Source organism: Lissotriton helveticus, chromosome 10 (assembly GCF_964261635.1).
Source record: "Lissotriton helveticus chromosome 10, aLisHel1.1, whole genome shotgun sequence".
Taxonomy (NCBI): Eukaryota; Metazoa; Chordata; class Amphibia; order Caudata; family Salamandridae; genus Lissotriton; species Lissotriton helveticus.
The window spans coordinates 5,511,730-5,536,663 of NC_136071.1; the positions used below are offsets into that span (position 1 = coordinate 5,511,730).

General features: G+C 46.8%; 1 protein-coding gene across 1 annotated transcript in view; it reads left to right on the forward strand.

Annotated features, from left to right (window-relative positions):
• Positions 1-12,416, forward strand: part of FOXP3 (forkhead box P3) — a 99,555-nt gene extending 87,139 nt beyond the window's left edge. The window contains exons 11-13 of the mRNA XM_078664111.1: positions 2,249-2,350; positions 5,912-6,033; positions 10,730-12,416. Coding sequence (XP_078520237.1) covers positions 2,249-2,350; positions 5,912-6,033; positions 10,730-10,748 — 243 coding nt within the window. The 3' untranslated portion in view covers positions 10,749-12,416. The remainder of the gene's footprint in view (positions 1-2,248; positions 2,351-5,911; positions 6,034-10,729) is intronic.
• The last annotated feature ends 12,518 nt before the right edge of the window (positions 12,417-24,934 follow it).

Genomic DNA, 24,934 nt, shown 5'->3' on the forward strand with positions numbered 1-24,934 from the left:
TCCCTGCTCCCTTTCCATCGTAAGGTCCTTGAAAGGGCGGTAAAGGCTCAACTCTCAACTTTTCTAGAAAACAACAACTTATTTGATGCAGTGGAATCTGGTTTCCCAGTATATGCTTGTGCGGAAACCGCATTCCTGTCTCTATTAGATGTCACCCATCTTCAAGGAGACCATGTTCAAGCGCTGGCCTTGGTCCTGCTAGACCTCTCTGCGTTGTCTGACACCATCTCACATAAAAGTCTCCGTCTCTTCTGGCAGAGGCAGAGTTTGTGACAAGCCGTAGGGTGGATCTCCTGTTTCTTGGCTCGGCAAGCTCAAGCGTTTACCTTACCACTTTTTAGATCCAGGTTTCGGAAGCTTGAAGAGGACGTACCAGAGAGATCCTCGCTAACCCCTGCTTTTTAACATCCATGTTCAACACCCTGGACAATCCCGTCTGCGAGCTGAGCCTTTTATTCACACCAACGCGGATTCGTCCCAAATCTCTTCAACCCTTACGATTCTTCAGATTCTGTCTCATCTGAATTTCAAGTACTTGCCAACGGTCGTTACTTGAATGAACAATAATTATCTTCAGACTAATGCAGCGAAAACAGGAGTCCTTTCTATGGGAAAGGAGCGTCCTGGTCTCCAGGTTGGCGGCCAGAAGTCCTAGGACTCCCCCTGGAGCCTGACACTGAATCTAGGCTTCTTGTTTGATCAATAACCATCCCTCTCTGCACAGACCATTAAAGTTTCAGCTTCCTGTGTCCAGTATTTATCGCTGCTTCAACACAGCTCCCGGTGTTACTAGAATCTGCAAAACATCCCGTCAGTCAAGATCTTATGGTTTTCCACCGTGATTATTGCAATTTCCTTGAGGTCGGACTTCTGACCAAACGTCTGGCCATCTAAAAGGATTCCAAAATGGAGCAGTTTGATTATTCCTTAATGATCCGCAAAATGCTCCAATTTTGGCTTCCATAATCCCCCTTTGTGCCTCACTCACCGGGTGATGCAAAACTCAGGACCGGCTCACTTACGCAGGAAGATTTCTACCCATCGCCCCACCTGAGAACCCAGACCTTCCACACACACCTGCCTTCAGGTACCACGAATCCACCTCTCAAGAGTAGGTGGACCACTGCCCACCTGAGAACCCAGATCGTCCACACAGGCTTTGCTTCAGGTACCACGATCCGCCTCTCAGGAGAGGGTAGCCCTTCCTGCCTCCACTTGGCACCAAAACATGGAATTCTCTGCCACTGTCTCTGCGTAAAAACCCGATTACTACTCCTTCCAGAGGGCACTCACGAGCCGGTTGTTCTCAAATCACAAAGAATCAGGGGCATCTGGTTTTAGTGCATCAATACCCACCTACTTATGTTTTTGCCAGGCGCGGCAGGATACCCTGATGAGTGTTTGTCGCGCTTTATACAAACTATCAACATAACAATGTCACCAGCCGGTGGGGAAGAGATGGAAACCCTACAGAGGGAACACAGGAGTGATGAAGGCAAAGCTTTGGGCTCAAAAAGAGGACATGATATAAAAATGGCCACAACTCCAAGAGGCGGGAAGGAAGCGGATTGGCTGCAGTAAGAGGGAAGGTGGGCCAGGAATGGTCAGTGTTCTGACACCCAAAGGGGTGAGCTAGGGGCGGGGGAAGAATTGACTGGGGGAAGAGCCTTCCAGGGACCCTGTGAAGAACTGATGACCTCAGGGCAACTCCTCAGCATTTAACCACACATGTGTTCCTGCCTTTCTTCTGATCTCCCTGCTGCACTGTGTGCCCCTCAGCACCTGGAAGGGGTGAGGGCTGTGAGTGGGAGAGGGCAAGGCAGTGACTTATCGTGGCTGCGTGGCCAACCTTGGAACCGCCCTGGTGCTCTTGGGTCCTGGCACTTATCTGACAATCATGTGATTCTGGACACATTCTTCCCCATGCTCAGCCTTCTGAAGGAAGCCACTTTGTTTCCACCCCTTGTTTGCTTTCATTTCATGGAAGTGAGTCCTCAGGAGAGTCCTTTCTCTGTTTCTGTTGTTGATGCGCCATAGCCAGGAATGATCAAAGCATGTTTTCAGTAACCCCCTGACCTTGTAAACACTCTGTCTTCTCTCCACAGGTTATCCTTCACCCCCTCCTCCCCCCAGCATAACCTCCTGACCTTGTAAACACCCTGCCTTCTCTCCACAGGCCAACCTGACCCCCCTCCCCCTACCAAGCACAACCCCCTGACCTTGTAAACCCTCTGCCTTCTCTCCACAGGCCATCCTGCAGTCCCCCACCAAGCAGCTCACCCTGAGTGAGATTTACAGCCGACTCAGCGAGATGTTCGCCTACTTCAGGGAGAACAAGACCACCTGGAAGGTGAGTGCCTGGAGAACACTAGAAGCAGGCTGTAGGCGCTACGGGAGGGAAGGAGCTCCAGAAGCCAGGGAGAACCCTTCAGAACCTGCACTGAGAGGGCCAGATAGCGTGATAGGCACAGGCCAATGGGCGCCAGGCGCTAGAGAGGGGCTGAGCGACCACAGGTGGAAATCTTTAGACCATTCGTTTGTGAGGATTAGGGCAGAGTGCTAGAAGAAGGCCCTAAGTTCTGAGGCGCTACATGAGGGGGGCATCGATCTCCACGTGGGTCCAGGTGACCACTAGGGAGAACCATTAACATCTCGAAGATTATGGCTAAACACTGGCCGTGGGGCACCGGGGCGCTAGAGGTTGGGCCTGGCTCCAGAAGGGACCTGTGGGAAAGGGAGAAACGTTTCAAACCCTGGAATGGGAGGGCCAGGACATAGCGCCCTCTGGGGTAAGCACTAAAGGAGACGACCCACATACAAGAGAGAGAAACCTGTTCACCCAAGACCAGAATAGAGTGTGGAACGACCTTAGGGTGTCGAAGCGCTAGAGAAGAGGAGCAGCTCTAGGGAGCCAGAGGACCATAGGAGAAACTTTTCAAACTTGGAAGGTCAGGACTGGATAGGGAGGTGGCTGCAGACCTCAGGGTATCGAGGCGCTAGAGAAAAGGGCGCAGAGAGGATCCAATGGTCATAGGACGGGAGGGCTCCTGGAGACGGATATTCGGGGCAGTGCCATCTTCTCTAATGCGTAGTGCAGATACTGCACCTTGCCAAAGGATCTCTACGCAGCGCTTGGTTACGTAGTAAATAAATATAGAGAGCAAACAAGGTGAATAGAATGCGACACTTAAGATGGATGGATAGATAGGGCATTTGTTGGCTATAGATGAATATTCACAGATAAAAAACAGAGGTTAAAGCGACGTTAAAATTTCAGTGGCAACCTAACTTTTTAAACTAGAAAAAACACTGAAATTCACCAGTTCTAGTTATCTACGTGCCCCCCTTCCACCCTGAAGACGCCATCCCCCAGGGCCGAAGCATACTGTTAGAGGGGACGCACAACCCCATAAGCCGGGACCTTCCTTTTCTTAATAAGACGATGGGGCACACGACCCTCCAGAGCCACGATGGGCCCCGGGGGCCCCATCCCTAGGGCCGGCTTTTGTTTTTATAAAGAGGAGGGTGTCTATAGTATCCCATTTCCCAGGGCCTTAGGTGCTTGTGGGTGCTACCCGTGGGCATCCACCAGACAGTACGTTTGGAGGATGCCGGGGAGCCCCAGGGCCCCTGCAGCCCCACCGGCTCCCTGCATGTGCCCATCCTGGGTTCTGCAGGAGTTGGTACTACTCCCGGGAGCAGCTGTTTCTGCTCGCTCCCACCAGGAGGGGGCAGTCTGCGATTCCCTGGCTGCAACAGCACGGGCAGGGAAACAAAAGGCTGCTCCCACCCACTACCTGGGAGCACATTTGCTTTCTCGGGTCCATGTTCCTGCGGTTCTGGGCTCCCCGGGACACAGTGTATAGGCCGGGAGGTTGCATGCCGTCCTCTCCTTTTTTAAAAGAAGGGTCCCCGGGGGATTGGGTACCTGGGACTGTAACTGGCCTAGGGAGTGGGGGCCATGCACCCTCCTATCTTATGTTTAAACTTTGGTCGTGGGGGTTGGGGGCCCCCTACCCTTTCATTTTGGCTGTGGCCCGGCCACCATTTTATTTTGTTTTTAAATGCCGCAATCCTGTGGGATCGCAGCATTTATTTTTGTATTATTATTTTGGCCTTAGGGGTGTACCCACAGGGCTTAGGGGGGCAAATATCCCTACCCTGCCCACCTTATATTATTGTTGCTTACATTAAACTCAGGACATGGGACTATGCCGCTGAGTCCTGTAATGGCTGCCTGCAACATTTTTCTTCAAGCAGAAAGTAAGACCACTCACTCCCGCAGGAACATGGGAAAAAACCCTGTGGAACAACCAGAGCGCTCTATTTTTAAAACTTGGATTTAAGGGACTCTCACAAGAGTTCTCCATACCCAAACATCCAGATATACAAATATTTTTTAACCCTGAAATCTGAAAAACTACTCAACAGATGTACACCAAATCACAAAAGCACGCTTTCTGGACCAAGATCTAGCTTACTGCCAACCTTGGTGTAATCCTGTTCAGCCGTTCTGGATGTAGCAATATTTAACGTTCACTTTGGAAATTGCATGGGGAAACTGCATCTTGGGACCCCCTCTTTTCATTGTCCCTCCTTCCACGTTTGATGGATCATCCAAAATGTTCCAGGAAGGAGCTGAGGTGGATAAATCTTTTGGGAAAGTTTTGTGAAGATTTTATAATAAAATCATAACTATGTACTATTGTACTATTTTGTATATTATTAAATATTTTGTAAACATTCAATTATGTCTTTCACTATTTTAGATAATCTAATTTAAGATTATCTTTATGGGGATTTATTTTAAGTCCCAACCTCCATTATTCTCTTTGGGAGGGTGTTGCAGTGCCAGTGGTTGGCCATGTGCAGTGTTAGATTTACTACAAAAGTGTAAATTACGACACAAGTGCAGATTGTGAATACCAAAGAGTAGTAAACTTAAACAAAAGTGTAAACTTACTAAAAAATGAAGTTTATGAATCTGTCCCTTAGAATGTTAAGTACAAAATATTCAGGTCAAAAATAACTGTAAAACATAATGTAAATACTAAAAAGAACTTGAAAAATATTTACTACAAAAATAGGGTACTTTAAAAAATAACATTAATCTATACCCAGGTATTGATTTAAAAAGAAAGTTGTTTACAAAAAAAATCGTATAATTATTCAAAATATTTGTATTCTTAAATAATACATTAATAAGCTAAAATAAAAAGGTAATTATTATTAATATTTTTAACTGAATATTACCTCATATAGAAGCATAAAACATTTTCTTGGATGTATAGTTTACAAATATTTTTACATTTAAAAAGATCTAATTAGAAAAATTAATTTCATACTTTTTTAATATATATTTAATTTTAAAATATACATTTCTTTTTTCAACAACATGTAAAAAAAATTATTTTTATAAAAATCACCTACAAAAAATGTAGAACAAAAATCTAAATATAATTAGATGCATAATCCAGTAAAGCATGCAATTTTATAATCAATAATTTATTAAGTAGAAACGCTTTTTTACTGCATTCATTAATAAAAAACATAATTATTTAAAAAACAAAACATCAGAAAAATTACCAAAATGGAATAGTTAAAAAAAACACAATATTACATACATTCCCACAACCATTTTTAAAAGAAAAGTGCGGTGGGTGCGGGGTTTATATTAACTGTTCTAACTCCAGTCCCAAAGCCGTTGTGGAAAGTGTCCATATTCTGGGAGGGACGATCCGGTTTATTACTCTAACTCCATTCCTACTAACATTGGAGAAATCATGATGCCATGCTGTATGCATGACAGTACTGGGAGGCCGAGCTGAGGCGCTCTTTGGCGGCAGTGAGATTTGTGAATGCATTCGGACAGGTGTGATGCCTCATAAATAACAACCTTCTCCTCCCATAGAACGCGGTGAGGCACAACCTGAGCCTGCACAAGTGCTTCCAGCGCGTGGAGAGCGTGAAAGGGTCGGTGTGGACCATCGACGAGCTGGAGTATCAGAAGAAGAGGCGGTCCACGCATGGCCGGTGAGGAGTGGGGGCTGCAGGGGTCTGGGGAGGGTCGGCTGGATGGGGAGTGGGACCCGTGTGTGTACATCAGCCTCAGACTCTGCGCCCCCACAGGCCGCGCAGCTAGAGACGGGCAACCCAAGCTCTCCCTATTATTCGATGGCTTGCCCATCTCTCCATTTACACCGCCGTCTCCTTGGTGAATATACAGGACTGACCCTGGACCCTAGGACAGGCACTGAGCATCCTTCAGACGTCTTTGAATCTGGGGTATTTGCTGTCCCATCCCATCTGATTCTTCTCGCATAGCTCAAGGACCCCCCCCCCCCCTCTCCTCTGAGTAATCATGAGTGCCATGGAGTGGGGGTGACTTTATCCCTTACATTCTAGTGTTTGGGGTCTCTCCCTGCCTCAAGGCCTCACAAGGTGGCGTTGGGTTCTCCCCTGGTCTCCAGCCGGTACAATGGGTCGTTGGGGCTCAAGGTATATTCCTAACCCCTGCAAGGGGGGGTTGAGAGTCTCTCCTTGCTTCTAACCCTTACAGTGGGGTGTAGGGGTTCCCGCCCTGCCTTACAGTGGGGTGTAGGGGTTCCCGCCCAGCCTCGTGGACCACAAACACTAGACACCCACACAATCCCAACAGCCTTTGATGGGCCTAAGGACGAATGACTTCAGACAAGTCAGGGTAAAATAAAAAAGGCAAGAGGCCACCTTAGGTCCTACCCACTGGGTCAGCATGTTACGAGGACCAGTGGGGGTTCAGCGGGTACCAGGCCGGTACCTCCAGTGCTCTTGGATCTCACCAGGGGCCCAAGGTGCCTCCCCTTCTGGTGTCCTGGCCCCTGGCATGAGAGGAGCTGGGGTTGCAGCCTCCAGAGATCTGGCTTGAGATTCATTCTCCCTCATGGTGACCACAAAGATTATGACAAACTTTACACCAGTAGAGAAGAGACGGTCTGTGCATCCACCGACCACTCAAGCAATCCCTCGCGTTGGTGGCAACCCTCACCAGGGGAAGGGGCCTGCACCCTCTGCTTCCTGCTGCTGAACAAAGAGACTCCATGTCCTGAGCCCCCGGCTTGAAGACCTGCAACGCCTCCAGATTTCAGTCAGTGCCACCCTGTTGGGCAAGTCCGAGTCAAGTTCTCGACAGACCTCTTGCCTATTGAAGAGCCCACTGTCTCACCCTCTAAAGACAAGACTGGGGAAGGGCCCACCACCACCTCATCCTATAAAGACAAGACTGGGGAAGGGCCCACCACCACCTCATCCTATAAAGACAAGACTGGGGAAGGGCCCACCACCACCTCATCCTATAAAGAAAAGACTGGGGAAGGGCCCACCACCACCTCATCCTATAAAGACAAGACTGGGGAAGGGCCCACCACCACCTCATCCTATAAAGACAAGACTGGGGAAGGGCCCACCACCACCTCATCCTATAAATACAAGACTGGGGAAGGGCCCACCACCTCATCATCCTATAAAGACATGTCTGTTGAAGAGCCCACCATCTCACCCGCTAAAGACAAGCCTGCGAAAAGGTCCACTGCCTTATCCTCTAAAGGCAGACTTGCGGAAGGGCGTAAGGCCTCATCCTAAGAGGATAGGCCTGTGGAGGGCCAACACCTCATCCTATAAAGACAGGCTTGTGAAAGTCCCACTACCTTATTCGATAAGGCCAGCCCTATGGAAGGTCACACTCCCTCATCCTATAATAATTGGCCAGTCAAAGGCTGCTTTGCCTCATCCTGTAAGGATAGTCTAGTGGAAAGAATCACATCATCATCCTACAGAGGCAGGCCTGTGGAAGAACCCGCCTCCTCCTCCTCTAGAGACAGGCTAGTGAAAGGGTCTGTAGAAGGGCCCACAGCCTCATTCTTTAAAGACAGGCATGTGAAAGTCCCACTATCATATGCTATATGGACAGGTTTGTGGAACGTCTCTTTGCCTCATCCTGTAAGGATAGGTCTGTGGAAAGATCCACAGACTCATCCTATAAAAACAGGCCGGACGAAGGATTCACAGTCTCATCCTATAAAGACAGACCTGTGGAGGGCCTATCTCATCATCCTATAAAGGGAGGCCTGTGGAAGGGCCCACCTTCACGTCCTCTAGAGACAGGTCTGTGGACAGTCCCACCACCTTCTATAGAAACAGACCTGTGAAAGGGCCCACCACCTTCTCCTTTAGAGACAGGACTGTGGAAGGGACCACCGCCTCATCCTATAGAAAAAGACATTTGGAAGGGGCCATTGCCTCATCCTATAAAGGCTGCAGGAGTTTGACATTTCACCAACCATCGAAGTGACACCACAACATCCACGCTGGCCCTGAGGGTAACCGCAGCGGAAGGAGCCTGAACGCCAACCACATGAAGCTCTGCCCAGATAAAACCAAGACCTCCAGATGTGGATATTGGCCACAGAGGATCCCTGCCTGGCCTCCAGACCTAGGAGCAGCATCATCACAGACACAAACAACAAAAAGCCTACAAGTCATCCTACATGCAGACCTTACTCTGTAGATGGAGAGGGAATGCCTCGACGGCACAGAATCGTAAGACAGATGTTCCGCTACCCAGGTCTCCTCCACAGGCTTTGCATTAAAGGATGCATGAAAGGGATGTGCTTGTGTTCCGGTTCAGGGAGGACCTGGCCTCACAGCCCGGGCTGGACTATTCCGATTGGAGCAGGGTCAAGACTGATTTGCATATTTCCAGGTCCAAACTGAGGTGGCGTGGTGTGCACAATAACAATGGACTTGGGATGCGGCCCGAGTGATTACCAGTGGCTGAGATTCACTCAAGCATCCATCCATCACTGTTTGTATACTTCAGTGCGACGCCAAATCACGGCCATCCAACATGGATCCCATCGGCTTCAGGGCTTAGACTCACTCACACACTCAAAGTCCTACTAGCATATATGTGCGACACATGCACCGCACACACACGTGCTAGAATTGTACACAGAATGTCATCGCAATGTTCTGGGTTTCACATCACACCAAACTTTACACAAGTGGGGTCAGTAGACGCATTCACACTGAGGCAGAAAATAAGCCTGGTCACACTAAAGATTCTAAACACGCCATGCTGCCACTATCTCTACACGTGATACCCTCAGGGCATGGGCAGCGGTCCACTGGTAACATGAGGGCGCCCTTGGAGGGCCCTTCCAGATCAAAGGACAGGTCCCAGACCAGGCTCGGCCAATGCGCATGTGCTAGATGAGTGCGATACCAGGGCCAAAGTAAGACAGGATTCCGGTTTCATACGCAGCCAGGCACCCAGCGCAGGGGAACACCCTGTGTACCTGAAATGGACATTCCTGTCCCCACAACATATTTAAATATTAGAGGACTTACAAAACATCTTTGTAGCAGAGTTTTCCTCTGCAAATTCCACAATGAAACATCATTTCATCGTGAAAGATGGTGGAATTTATTTCCTCCAGTTAGGAGGCCCCAGGCGCTAAGGAACCTCACCCTGGTTTTCTGTTTCGACTCGGAACTCTCTGGTACCGGCAACCTTATACTGCTAACTTGGAAGGATGTGTGCGTAGTCAGCGTTAGTTTAGTATGCAAGTTCCTGAGTAGCAGAGTCTCCTATTCTGAGCCTCTACCAAGGATAAGGCGCGTCTTTGTACCGGTCCTTCATTTTTGTGTACGTTGTTGTAGGAGTTTTACGTTAATCAGGATGTGGTGTTCCTACTTTCTTTCTAGGAACATCCTGGGCGTATGCTGAGTGGCTGCACCATGTTTTGTATGTAATTTCATGTTGGAAGCTCTGTTTGAGCAGCTCATAGGTCGTTGAAGAAGCTCTTGTCACTCGGACGCCCTGCACGGGAGTAAAGGACGGCATCGGATTATGTTGACCCAACTGCTAGATTACAAGCCTCGTAGCCTTCTTGTACGCGTGAGTAATAGGCGATTGCTCATCGTCCTGCTCCAGCTGGCATGCATGCGCTTTGAATAAACGAGTGAGTAGATTTACATACCGCACACTGCGTGTCAAACCATCTCCCAGAGCATGTGGCCCATCAGCGTCGTCTCCCTGGAAGTCATCTTCAAAGCAGCCACGTCAGCTTCGTAAAGTTCACTCTTTGAACATTCACCTGTGGATGGCAGGATACCAGCTGGTGTTTCACCCACCCTGCCCTTTTGCTCATAAGGTTTCTAGCCCTAGTAATATGTCCCAAGTGTCTGGAGGAAGGGGCAGAGGACACATGTGTATCAGGGAGCACAGGGTACTCACAGCAGCGACACTGGCACTGCGCGTCCTCGGCGGCCCGGACTCCATCTAGTCTTGCACCCATCGTTTGGGTGTAAAAACCCAGTTGGTGCACCCACAGGGAAGAGAGGGTGGCTGTGGGAGACACTGGGTGCACCCACCGGGAAGAGGGGGGCTGTGGGAGACAGTGGGTGCACCCACAGGACAGAGAGGGTGACTGTGGGAGACAGTGGGTGCACCCACAGGACAGAGAGGGTGACTGTGGGATACAGGGGGTGCACCCACAGGACAGAGAGGGTGACTGTGGGAGACAGGGGGTGCACAAGTATGGCTGTAGCTAGGCTGACAAGCTATAATATGATTTCTCTGCTTGCAGGAGGTGTCCGGGACGTGTCCGTGGCCAGGACCTGCCAGGGGTCAGGGAAACGAAGGGGACTTAGGATCCACCACTTTCTGTAATTTGTTCTTTTTTTTGGACAGGGTACAGGACCTGAAATGATGGCTGCCCTTCGTCTGCTTTCCTGAAGGGTTGCAGAGTCCCTCTCTTCGTCACGGACAAGAGCACCAGGAGATGTCGCGACTGCACCCTCTGCACACCCCGTCTGGATCACCATCTATTTCACGACCGAAACCATCCTCTTGCAGAAGCTCACACCCCTCTCGTCTGACGCAGCGCCTCTCAGGAGCTGCGTTGTCTTCATTGTGACCTTTGAACCTTTCACTCATTAGCACCCCATACATTTTATGACCTCTGAACGCTCTTTAGAAGCTCATATGAATCTCTGAGGAGCTCTAAGCATCAGTTGTGACCCTGGAAACTTGTAGCTCATTCGCCTCAGCTCTGGCCACTGAGCTGCACTGGAGCTCACTCACATTCCGCAACCTCTGACCTTCCCTCACGAGCTCATTGGCTGGACTGGTGACCTCTGAGCATCACTGCGACCCTTGACCCTCGAACTCCCTCACATTCCATTGCCCCACCATCTCAAGGGGCTTCCTGACAGCTGTTACCTCTGTGAACTTTGACCCTCCTTCACTGCTCACTGGTATCCTGTGACCTCTGCACCCCTCAGACCCCCTTCTCCCTTCCATCAGCTCTGAACCTGTCACACACTGACCTTCCTCTTACTGCTGAGCCACTCTTAGGCGCCCGGCAACAACCCTGTGACATCTCAACCTCATGAATGCGTTCACTCACAGCTGTGACCTCTGACCCTCTCAGGATGTGGCTGACATCCCATGACCTCTGACCCTCTCAGGAGCCCAGTGACATCCTATGACCTCTGACCCTCTCAGGAGCCGTGACATTCCATGACCTCTGACCCTCTCAGGAACCCTGACATCCTATGACCTCTGACCCTCTCAGGAGCCCAATGACATCCCATGACCTCTGACCCTCTCAGGAGCCGTGACATCCCATGACCTCTGACCCTCTTAGGAGCCCAATGACATCCCATGACCTCTGACCCTCTCAGGAGCCCACTGACATCCCATGAGCTGTGACCCCCCTCCGACCCCCCATCGGGTGCTCACTGACTCTCCCCGTGCCCTCTAAACCACTCAGGAGTTACTGACATCTCCGTGACCTCTGACCTGCTCTCAGTGTCTCATTGTTATCCCCATGACCTGTGATCCTTTCTCAGGATATCACTGCCACCCCCATGACCCCTGACCCTCTCTGTGTGACATCTGAACATCTCACCTGGACAGTGTTTAGCCCCACTGACCTTCTGGTGAACTTTGACCTCCCCTCGAGAGCTCGCTGTCCTCCCCCATGACCTCTGATTCCTTTTCCAGATCTCACCAGGATTATGCGTGACCCTGGGATGTTTCTGGAACTCACTCATGTATTCTGTGGGCCCGGGGCCCCTAAGAGCCCAAAGCCCGCCCCAAGACACCCGACCCTTTCAGGATCCGCTCTGACCTTTGACCCTTTCTTGGGTGCTCACATACATACAGGCTAATTGAGTCTGCCCCGTGACCTTTGAATTTCTCACAGGGGTCGCGGACTTTGTTTTTGTGCAATCAGAAATGGCCGCCAAATGAAAGTTATATTTTTTGTAGGTTGTGGGACGTCATGCATGGGACCAGTATGTTTTTACATAAAATGTAATCAAAGTACTAATTATGAAATAAACCACATTTCAAGACTCCCCTAATGCAGAAAGCGGTATGCGTTTCCTTGTGGTTGAAGAGTTATTTTGTCACATAATTGTTGAGTGGCTGCTTAAATCTGAGTGAAGAGGGCGGGCTGCAGGGCAGCACCCCGCCCCAGGGCCTATGGAGACCCCGAGCACCAGACGCCAAGAGCGTACCCGAAATCTGACCCGCCCCCCCCCCCCCCCCCACTCATTGCACCTGGGCTGCTCAAAGTGTACCCCAAAACCCAGGCCCCCACCAGCTCCACCTGGATAGCTCACAGCGTACCCCAAAATCCAAGAGTGTACCCCAAGCCTGACCACCTGCTCGTTCTGCAGGGATTGCTCACAGCATACCCCCCTAAAAAACAAGAGTGTACCACAAACCTGACCACCCGCTCACTCACTCTGCACCCGTAGCTCCTCCTGGATACCTCACAGCGTACCCCCAAAAAAGAGTGCATCACAAACCTGACCACCCACTCGTTCTGCCTGGGCTGCTCAACCTGTACCCCAAGCCCAACCGCCCCTTAGCTTTGCCCCGTTAGCTCACAGCATACCCCACAAATAGAGTGTACTCCAAACTGGACCACCTACCTGCTCTGCCTGGGCTGCTCAAAGTGTACCCCAAAACCCAAGCACCCCTTAGCTCCACCTGGATAGCTCACAGTGTACCCCCCAAAAAATGTATCACAATCTGACCACCTGCTTGCTCTGCCTGGGCAGCTCTGTGTGTACCCCAAACCTGATCACCCGCTGGCTCGGCCCGGCAGCTCTGTGTGTACCCCAAACCTGATCACCCGCTGGCTGCGCCCCGGCAGCTCTGTGTGTACCCCAAACCTGATCACCCGCTGGCTCTACCCCGGCAGCTCTGTGTGTACCTCAAACCTGATCACCCGCTGGCTCTACCCCGGCAGCTCTGTGTGTACCCCAAACCTGATCACCCGCTGGCTCGGCCTGGGCAGCTCTGTGTGTACCCCAAACCTGATCACCCGCTGGCTCGGCCTGGGCAGCTCTGTGTGTACCCCAAACCTGATCACCCGCTGGCTCGGCCCGGCAGCTCTGTGTGTACCCCAAACCTGATCACCCGCTGGCTCGGCCCGGCAGCTCTGTGTGTACCCCAAACCTGATCACCCGCTGGCTCCGCCCCGGCAGCTCTGTGTGTACCCCAAACCTGATCACCCGCTGGCTGCGCCCCGGCAGCTCTGTGTGTACCCCAAACCTGATCACCCGCTGGCTCTACCCCGGCAGCTCTGTGTGTACCCCAAACCTGATCACCCGCTGGCTCGGCCTGGGCAGCTCTGTGTGTACCCCAAACCTGATCACCCGCTGGCTCGGCCTGGGCAGCTCTGTGTGCACCCCAAACCTGATCCCCCGCTGGCTCCGCCCCGGCAGCTCTGTGTGCACCTCAAGCTCAAGTACCCACTCTCTCTCAAATAGTAAAAATGGAGAATGCGGTTTTGGAGCCAATTAACCTGCAGCAAGCCCCCCCCCAAGGATGGTTCCATTCCCCCGCCTTCTTCAATCTCTATCCCGAACCCCCCGCTATGATCTTCCAGAACTAGACCTCTTCCACCTGTACCCAAATCTACCCAATGGTCTCATCCCTGGATGACGTCACCCTCCTATACAAGACCCTGATAATAATTCAATCATGGATGGAAAGTCACAACCTCAAGCTAAACCCAGCAAAACCAAAAAAAAATAATTTTATCTCCCAAGAAGCAGCCCCATTGATTCAAGACTGGATGGACCTCCTCCCTGCCCCGGAGGGCCACCCTTCACTCAAAAGCCAAATCTCTCAGGTCCACTCGCGACAGACATCTCAACCTCCAGAGCCATATCTCATTGAAGCCAGCGAGGGCCCCACACCAGCAGAGACTGGTATTGGGAATGAGGCCCCTCGTCCCAGAGCTGGACCTACCATCAGTTGTTCAGGCACTCATTCTAGACTTGACCATGGAATCGCACTCCTCTCAGGGGTCCTCAAAGTCCACCTAGGACCGCTCAGAAGAGTCCTACAGGCTGCAGCCCATTTTGTGAACGTTCACAATACATTTGACCACATCAGCCCTATCCTACGTTGAGTTCAAAACTGCCTGCACCACTCGCAGCACTCCACTCCTCTTTACCCTCATACCTAAATGAGAAACTGAAAGTCTCAGGCAGGTGGGGAAACTGTAAGGCGCAGTGTCGTTTCGAAATCCGTCTGCGGTCGACCTACCCCTCACTCTGCTGGTCTCGTGAGACCTCTTACAGTGTCCACACCTGCCGGTACGCGGTTACAAAATGCTGACCCGAATTGGGTAATGTTGTAGATCTACAGGTACCACTTTTTAGGGTGCTGTATGGGTGGTCACTAATTGTTTCACTATAAAAGACCACCAGCAAAAAGTGTAGATAGATCTCACATCGGTCCTGAAGAATTGCCGTCTACTTGACCTAAGGCAAGAAACAGGTTGGCCTAATTTTCTAGCGCGAAACCCTGCAACCTTAGAGTAGGTGTGCGTTAATGAGGATAGTGACCACATTCATTAAAGTTGTTTTGGGTGGACCACTAATTCCTGTTTTAGCTTCACACATTTCACATTTATACAACTACACTCACTAGGGCCCTCACACGCACTGCACCCAACGGCATAAAGAAAGGAAAATGCTACTCACCAGTATGCATCTGTGCTTGGCATGTAGAGCTGCAGAGTCTCACACTGAGCATTAGATCTACACCTGGGGTTGGGCTCGGATGAATGCAGGTTGTTGTCTTCTTGGAAGAAGTCTTTGTAGTCACGAGATAGGGGACTCCTCCTTTGGACAATAGTGCGCATGGGCATGGGAGGCTCCTAGTTTGCGTGTGGAGTGCGCTCAAGGAGGAACTGTTAATGTACGTTTTGCTTTTTGATAGCATATTTATATGCATTTTGCAATCCACCTAGCAATTCCAACTTTAGAGATGGGGTTGCCTTTATGTGGTGGTGCAAAAGCTACAAACAATTGCTTTGTTTTTCAAAAGGCTTTGGTCCTGTTAATGTAATAGAGAAGGGCTCTTTTTACGTCTAGGCTGTGTAGAGCTCTTTCTGCAACAGAGTCTGGGTTTTGAAAAAACACAGGCAACTCTACTGATTGGTTTAGATGAAAAGGTGTGATGACTTTAGGAAGGAATTTTGGATTTGTTCTTAGTACCACTTTGTTATGGTGTAATTGTAAAAATGGTTCTTGTATAGTGAAGGCTTGAATGTCGCTAAGTCTCCTGAGAGAGGTAATAGCCATAAGGAAGGCTGTTTTCCATGTGAGGAATTGCAGTTCACATTTGTGTAAAGGTTCAAAAGGGGGTCCCATGAGCCTGGTAAGAACAATGTTTAGGTTCCACACTGGAGAGGGTGGTAGCCTAGGAGGAATGATTCTTTTTAATCCTTCCATAAATGCTTTAATTGCAGGTACTCTAAATAAGGACAGATGCTGTCTATTTTGTAGGTACGCGGCTATGGCTGCAAGACGAAGCCGTATGGATGAATATGCTAGATTAAATCTTTGTAAGTGTAGAAGATAGCAAATGATATTTTGGATGGAAGCATCCAGGGGATCAATTTGGTTATTGGTGCAGTAAATGGAAAAAACTTTTCCATTTTGCGGCATAGCATGCTCTAGTAGTAGGTCTCATGGCTTCCTTAATGATATTCATACAGTCTGGTGGTAGGTTAAGGTCTCCTGGCTGGACTGGGATACACTAGAGCTGTAGACGTGTTTATTGTAGCCCCTAGATACTGATGTATATGAGAGGGCTGAAGATGTGACTTGGTGTAGTTGATTGTGAACCCTAAGTCGTGTAATGTTTGAATAGTTTGAGAGGTATGCCACTCACTCACCTTCACGAGAGGAATTGAGCTGTGTGTTTGTTTTTCGCCAAAGGAGTGAAAGTCCGCCCTGCATTCCATCTCGTTTGTTCCCCGAAGCCTCCCCTCGTCGAGGACTCGCTGGTGTGAGCAAGCCCTGCATTCGGCAGGGCTGGTGGCACGCTCCCAGCTAGAGACCTACGGGTTGAGGCTCGGGTCACAACCTTTCAGCAAGCCGGGGGACTGCGAGGACCAGCATCCTTCAGGTTGCTCAGCTGGTTCCTCTTCCCCCGGCGCTCACGCCCACGGACACGCCCACCAACCACAAGTACTTAACTACATCATCAATCCCGGGACGCGAGCGGGACGCCGGGCGAAGCCCGGGCAAAGGGCGGGCCGTCTGTGGCCGTCCGGGGACGGCCGAGGACGGGACGGGCCACTCCACTTAATTCTGTTGCACAATACCCAAATCTATTGAGGTTCTACGAAAGTATGGTACTCTCCAGAAAATAAACGATCACAGAAATCGGCTTAATATAGTTATCGCTATTAACGTGAAGCGTGATAGAGGAATCTACTTCTAACAACAGAAAATTAAATTCCTGGCGAAACTAGATACTAAGAAAGTATATAAAGCAGAAAACAAGTTCAGAAATGGGTTTCAAAAAATTGCGATCTCGCACAATATTCATGAAAAGAATGGGTACTGAGAACGCAGTACGGAAATCTTCAGATAAAGCTATAAAACAAGGTCGATTAACTCACACCCCGGCAATTAGCACATATTTCTCTGCCCTTACAACTAAAGAGGAACCAGAAATACATACTTCGGAAAAGGAAATTACTCTCAATTTATCAGTAACCACTGGGGCAGCAGAAAATATCTTAACGAATCTTCAATCGCAACTAAAATCGCCCCTTTTGGATTCTGTGTTAAGCAAAAAACTAATCTGTACTCCAAAAAACCTTCAATCCTTGGATCACGAGGCAACTCATTTAAAAACCTCAACTCCTATAAAAAGCTGCAGGAGCTTCTTGCTACTTGAGGAATTATGCACTAATAAATCAAATTTAATGAATCAAAAGTCAGAGCTTAGGTTAAGCAACAGTCCTCCGAAAAAAACGTCTTCTCAAGCTCTTTCACTTGACTCCTCATTGGACCCTTTCATTTTCAAAAATGACAATATCATTAACACAGTAACACCAATGTCAAAGGCCCTTTTTTCGCTCCAAGAAATATTGGAATCTGTTTTATCTTTTCTGGGAAACATCTTAGAAAATTCTGACCAAACCTTGGACGTTCAAATAGGTATATTAAAACATCTAGTTGAAGAAAAAAGGAAAACAGGAAAAAAGGAGGAAAAAAGAATTATTTGAAGCAGAGAAAAGTAATTTGAAACCAAAAACCAAACATGCGCAACAGATTACTTTAAACAAAAACAACAACGATAAGGAGGAAACAAAACGTGATTTTGGTACTCAGACGTCGGAAATCCAAGCACAACAAAAGCAAAAATTGGATAATCAAAATGATTCAGTAATATATTCTATAAAAAATTTATTCAAAGAAAAACCTCAACAAAAAAATCAATACCCAATCTTTTCAAAAATAGGTATAACAGATAAACAAAAAAATGATTCTGTATTAGATGATCAGAATACATGCACTAATGATACACCAAGTAATGAAAAGAGAGAAATAATTGTTAATAAAAAATCGGAAAATGACCAAAAAGGAGGAAAAAGAAAGAGGATAAAACCAACAAGAAGGATTCAAAAAAAGAAAACTCGCAAACTAAAATTCCAAAAACTTACTATTATCCATAAACCGGAAGAGGAACATTCTGATGATAACATAAATCCTCATATCATTGAAAAACAGGAAATCAGAAACGGAAATCTTGAAGATAAGAAGCAATTATTGGATCCAAGAGCAGAAGAGTATGCTCCACTCAGACCATCAGTACAAACAGGCCAAAGAAACATAAATCCAAGTGAAGAAATTATTAGGTACAGACAAAAGGGTGAAGAGTCACACTCCAAAACTCTACCATTTGAGGAAATTTTTCCTACTGACTCAGCTCCACTTAACAGAGGAAGGATCATTAACCTTCTACAACATATAAGGTCTTTACAATCACTGACCAGTAATGAACTTGACTTAGTGATCTTCCCCAAAAAAGATAATAACAAATTAGCGACGGTAACATTCTGTTCATCAGTTATACCAGGGATCATACTTAACGAAAAGGAGATATTACACAAACATGGATACGACGTAGTTGAAAGAGAGGACCTAATGGTAAATAAAAATCCAATATGGTACAATGACCAAATACGATCAATCTCCAACTCTCACGTCAAAAAATTCCATAGAAACGGAAACGTTATAGAAGATCTAGGAATACTGCATTCAGGAACAACCTGTTCAGGGAAAGATACCCTAAAAATTCAGGTGGATAATGGAGAAAGGGCAGTATGGTGCTATGACTCAAAAGAAAACGAATATAATAACAGCATAAAATCTTGGTCCTGGGTCTCGGAGACCTTGAATAGCAACAAAGTCACGACCACTCTACGACAACCTGTTTAGCATTGGATTAAAAATCATATCCTGGAATATCGCTGGTAGAACTATGAATAAAATGTCTGAAGTTTCGATTAACCAACCTGATATCCTGATTCTACAAGAAACCTGGGCGACTGACCCCTTCTCCGAAAAAGGCTACTATGTCTATGATACTCCAGCAATACCCACCAAACGTGGTCACGCAAAAGGTGGTTTGGCCATTCTGCTGAGGGAAGAATACTCGTGGAAGCAAGAAATAGTAGATACAAAACTAGTTAATCTACAGTGCATTAAAATCTTCCTCAAAACACATAGTACAGTCGCCGAAAAGGCAATCCTGCTCTTTAATGTATATGCCCCCCCAGGTAAAAAACTAGATATCATATTTTTAAATATTATGGAAAATATTATGAAGATAATAGAAGAACAACACTATATATCTTACTTAATTGTGGGAGATTTCAATGGTAAAATCTCCAACTCTGAAATCAACAAGTGGGCAAAATTATATATAGAAGAATCAATGGAATTTACGGCTCCAAATTTTCCAAAAGGAATATTAACTGACAAAAGAGGCAAATTGTTACTATCATCATTGCCAAATCTAAATGGGGTAATACTGAATGGCAATACGGAAGGAGACATCCCGGCAAATTACACCAGACGGGGTAAGGGAACTCTCTCCATTATTGACTATATCATTAGTAGTATGGATTTACTGGAAACAGTTACAAATTTGAATACCCAGTTTACTCTTGAGAGTGATCACGCATTAATGCACCTTACCACAGACTGGATACCTAAATCTACACCAGCCCGTCATATCATCCATCATAAAAGTACTATAATGATAAAAAGTGAACAGAGACGTATATTCTGGAACTCTTCGACGCTGGATAAAATCTCTGCACTGATCGATCACTCTCAATTCCTAGCAAAAATATACGCGGATAATCCAATAGAAAATTTTGATCTTATCATCAAGGATATCAAAAATTTTATTTTAAATGTGCTACATCAGGGAACAACAGGAAAAAACGAGAGGAAAGATAAAAACAAAAACAATACCCAGAACTCTGTAATAAAGAAAAAGCTTAACAAACTTATACGTGCTCAATACTTGAATTCCTCATTATCAACAAAGAAGGAAATAAATAAACTAAAAAACCAATTGAGACGAGAGAACCAAAGCTACAAAAAAGCAATGCAGGATCGCAACTGGGTTAACATACAAATAGCAGCTAAAAAATATAATCAACGCAAATATTGGTTCTTAATCGCAAAAATAACAGGAACAAAAAAGATAATTCAATCCATACTGGTCCCACCGAATGATTGGGAAACTTACTTGTCAGATCTTTATAAAGCAAATCTATCAAAACTAGATGAAAATAATGAGGACTACATTAAAGAAAAAGATAATCGATTAATAACCAAAACCACAGTAATATCTGTGGAAACTAACATTCGAAAAGCAAGAAGCACAGGTGCCTCCGGCCCTGATCAGATTCCGATCAAGGTTTTGCAAGCAGACCCAAAGGAGTGGAGTCAGTTGCTATGCCCCCTATTTAACCATATCTTTAATATCGGCCAAGTACCTAAATCATGGCAGGGGAGTATTATTATCCCCATACATAAAAAGGGGAGCAGGATCCTAGCAGGAAACTACAGACAAATAGCTCTTATGGACGCCGCAGGAAAAATATTTGCAGCAGAAGTACTAGATCGCTTGAAAGACTGGGCTTTTTCGTTGGGTCTGATACCAATGTTCCAAGCGGGTTTCAGACCGAAACATTCTGTTACAGATAATATCGCGATTATTCAGGCCACTCTAGACAAATATGTAACGCGAAAAACCCAGGTTGTATATGCAGCATTTATCGATTATTCAACGGCGTTCGACCGCGTTGATCGCCCAACACTATGGAAAAAACTAAGGAGGTTTGGAATTCAAGAACAACTGCTGCAAACCATAGTAAATCTTCATACTAATACTTGGTGTCAAGTCCAAATGGGGGGAGAAAAAGGCCTAACAAAAACAATTAAAACTGATAACGGACTAAAACAAGGGTGCCTTTTAGCCCCGATTCTATTCTCCCTATATCTAAGTGACTTGCCACATCAACTGCAACAGGGCACTAGTCTGCCTCCTAAAATCGCTAAACAAAGCATACATACATTGCTTTATGCAGATGACATAGTGTTGTTAGGCTTAACACCTTTCGGACTACAAAGATCCTTGGATATCTTGCATAAATATTCCAAAGAAAATTTCTTAATCCCAAACATAAAGAAAACAAAAGTTGTAGCTTTTTCGGGGGGGAAACATAGCGCTAAATACAGCTGGAGGCTTGGAGGAGAAAAGATCGAAGAGGTCAACGAATATCCCTACCTTGGCAGGATCCTCTCGAAGAATCTAACAAATACAACCCAGATAAAAAATCTCCAAAGGAAATCCGAATTACATGCCACAGCCCTTTCAAGACTCTACAGTGCCACTGGGAACAGGCATTTTTCCTCAATGTTAAAAATTTAAAGAGTAAAAATACCACCTGTATTATCCTATGCGACGGAGTATATCCCAATAAAGCAATGGGGCTTTATGGATCGCAAAGAAGGAAAAATTCTAAGAAGGATCATGAAGGTCTCAGTCTCTGTACCTGTTCAAGCACTGAGATTAGAATTATCCATCACAGGCTCTTATGCTACAGCTGTGGCCAATGTAATCAGGTGGGCCTACAACCTATTGCACGCTAAAGAGAATACTCTAAGATCATTGCTGAAAAAAGAGACTTTTGGTTTGGAAGCAAAAAAACAATGTTTTCAAGAGAATATGATTGTTGCATTCCAAATGGCAAAAATCAGTCCAGACATTCTACTCACATGGTCAACAGCGCAAATGAAACTTTTTCTAAAATGTTTTACTCCAAAACTGAGTTATGAACTAGACATTGAACATTGTAACAAACTACCTACTTACAAACCCTTTGCAGACCTACTGGAATATAAACAAATCCAGCCGTACACTGGGTATACCTTAACGCATGGTGCGAGGAGGGTGATTACTATGCTTCGACTGGGCATCCTACCTGTATTAGCATTTACATCGAAATGGCTACCTGGAAGATCGCCAAAATGTACACTATGCGAAGGGGGTGTTCAGAATGTCGAGCATTTATTATTTGTATGTCCTAATCTTAATGTAACCATAGCCCGTGCAAGATACCTAGACCCCATCTATCGTTCCTGCAGAATTACAACGGTGAGAGAACTAATGATACTGTGCAAGCAGCCTCCGAATGAATTTGTATGCTATAATTTTTATAAATTTTTAAAGTTCTTTTTACCTTTATATTGAAAAATAATGAAATTTTTAAATTAAAAAAAAACTTGAATGTGTAAAAATGTATAATTTGTGGTCCTCAGGCGAGTACCAACACAAATAACCTTTTTGACTTTTGACTTTGACTTTGAGAGGTATGCTGGACACACTGATTGAATGACTTGGCTTTTATGAGCCAGTCGTCGAGGTAAGGGAAGACATGTATGTGCTGCCCCCTGAGATATGCCGCTACTACTGCTAGGCACTTTGTAAACACTTTTGGTGCAGTCGTGACTCCGAATAGTAGGACTTTGAACGGATAGTGGTGTCCTTGTAGCACAAACCTTAGATACTTCATGTGAGAAGGATGTATGGGAATGTGGAAGTAGGTGTCCTTTAGATCTAGTGTAGTAAGGAAGTCGCCTTGTTGCAACAATGGGAGCACTTGTAACGTGATCATATGAAAAAGATCTGAGTGTATATACAAATTGAGAGTCCTGAGGTCGAGAATCGGTCTTAGTGTCCCGTCCTTCTTGGGTATTAGGAAATACAGCGAGTAAACCCCTGTCTCCTGTTCTTGTAGAGGGACCAGTTCTATTGCGTCTCTTTGAAGTAATGCTAGAACTTCTTGTTTGAGCAGCGTAAGATGTTCTGTAGACATTGGACGCTGTCTGGGTGGTATGTGTGGAGGGGTAGCTGTAAGTTCTAGGCAGTAGCCATACTGGATAATTTGTCTTACCCACTTGTCTGTTGTGATGGAATTCCAGACAGGTAGGAACTGTGTTAGTCTGCCCCCTTCAGGAGTGGAATGCTGTTGGGGGAGCAGAGGGAAGTCACTGTTTTGTGGCGGGAGAGGTTCGACTATTGTTATTTCCTCAACCTCTCCCCTTATTGTTGTTGCCTCTATAGCCTACTCGAAAATATCCTCTATTGGAAGATATTTGTGTGTTAGTTTTAAAGGAAGCTGAATTGTCTGCTCTAGCTTGTTTGGAGCCTCCTCTATAAAAGGAGCGACGAAAAGAGCCTCTAGCCTGTGTGGATTGCAAAGCTCCCACAGATTTGGCTGTATCAGTGTCATTTTGGTTTTTTTTTAAACTGTTTTTATCACGACTGCAGTGAAAATTGGCAATATAGACATTAGACAATTACATTACATTATTGACTTAGCACACATTCTTCTAATAATATATCGCGTCCCGAATCTGAGCATATCCTATTCTGTATCAGTGCCCCATTCTAATGTTAACTCCCTGTTATTCCCCTTCGATCTCTTCATCTGAGCTATGTCCATCAGATTCTGGCAACGGATCGCAAATGTCTGCTCTAAATGCATTCCAAGCAGTCCATATCTTATTCCATTTTCGCGGGCACTTCCTGGCGGCGTATACTGCACGTTCAGTTATCATTGTTAGGTCCATGTTTCTGCTCCACGCAGATAGTGTCGGTACCTCTGCCGCTCCCCATTTTTGTGCAATGTCTCTCTTTAAAATTAACAGACCCAGCGTAGCCCATAGCGTGTGAGGTCGTTAGGTTCCCATATATTTAGTAAACATCTTTTTTGGTTCTGGTAGGAGTGATGTGTCTGTTGCTTGAGATATAGTGCGTAGTACCTGTCTCCAGTAGTTTGCTATCATTGGGCAGTCCCATATTGTATGAAAAAAGGTTCCCTCGTCCCCACAGCCTCTCAAACAAAATGGGTGGGGTGCTCTCAGTATTTAATGTAGGGTTGTCCTAGTGTAATATATTCTATGCAAGATTTTAAGTTGCACCAGCCTCAATCTGGTGGGGAGGCCTACTTCCTTAGGTGATGCTAGGGCCTCCCTCCACTCAGGGTCATCCATGTCTCCCACCTCTGCAGTCCACCTCTCTTTCAGTGTACCCGTGGGGTCCGGTAAATTGTTGAGCAGTTTTCGATATGTGAAAGAGGTGGCACGTTCGGGCATATGGTCCGTCAGTAGTCGGTCCTCTAGCGGGGATGCCTCAGGGATTTCGGTCTCTAGCGGGAGTACAGTCAGTAGGGTGTGTCGAATTTGCATGTACCTAAATTTTTCATTTGGGCCCAGATTATACTGTTGCAACTGCGTAAATGGTATAACTGTTCCCTTATCCCATAGATCACCCACTGTGGATATACCTATGTTGTTCCACTGTGTGAAGCCCTTGCTCCGCCGTAGTCGTCCCAATGCCTTGGCGTCCCAGAGTGGGGTCATTTTCGTAAGCACCCCTTTCCAACCCAGCTTGGCCTGTGCCGCATACTAAATCAATGCTGTATGTTTAGTAGGTCCCACTAGTTTCGTGACCAGGCCTCTGTTTTAGAGTGCTGCTAGCATGTTATTTGTTCCCTATCCGCGTTGTAAGCTGGGTCGTCATGGGGCATATGGATCCAGTGATTTATGACTGAGTTGTGCGGCCCAATAGTATAGTTGGAGATTTGGGAGCGCAATCCCCCCGTCGTACCAGCGATTGTGGAATTTCGCCCGAGCTATGCGGGCTGGGCGGTTGCCCCAGAAAAGCACTGAAACTTGCGCTGCCACTTGTTGAAAGTAACGGGGTGGGATCATGTCGGGCACATTCTCAAGGGCGTATAGGAACCTAGGGAGGGCCTTCGTCTTATACAGCGCTGCTCTTCCGGTGTGAGGGGTAATGATGCCCAGTGTCCTACGTCGCGTTTTAGCCGCTCCAGTGGGGGAGTTAGATTTCTAGTGAAGAAGTCGGTCGTAGATTTAGTGATATGTATCCCTAAGTATTTAAACGAGTCTTCCGTCGCCAGTAATGGACATTCTGCCGAAAGTATTGGTTTCGGACCCCGTAGGATGTACATAACCG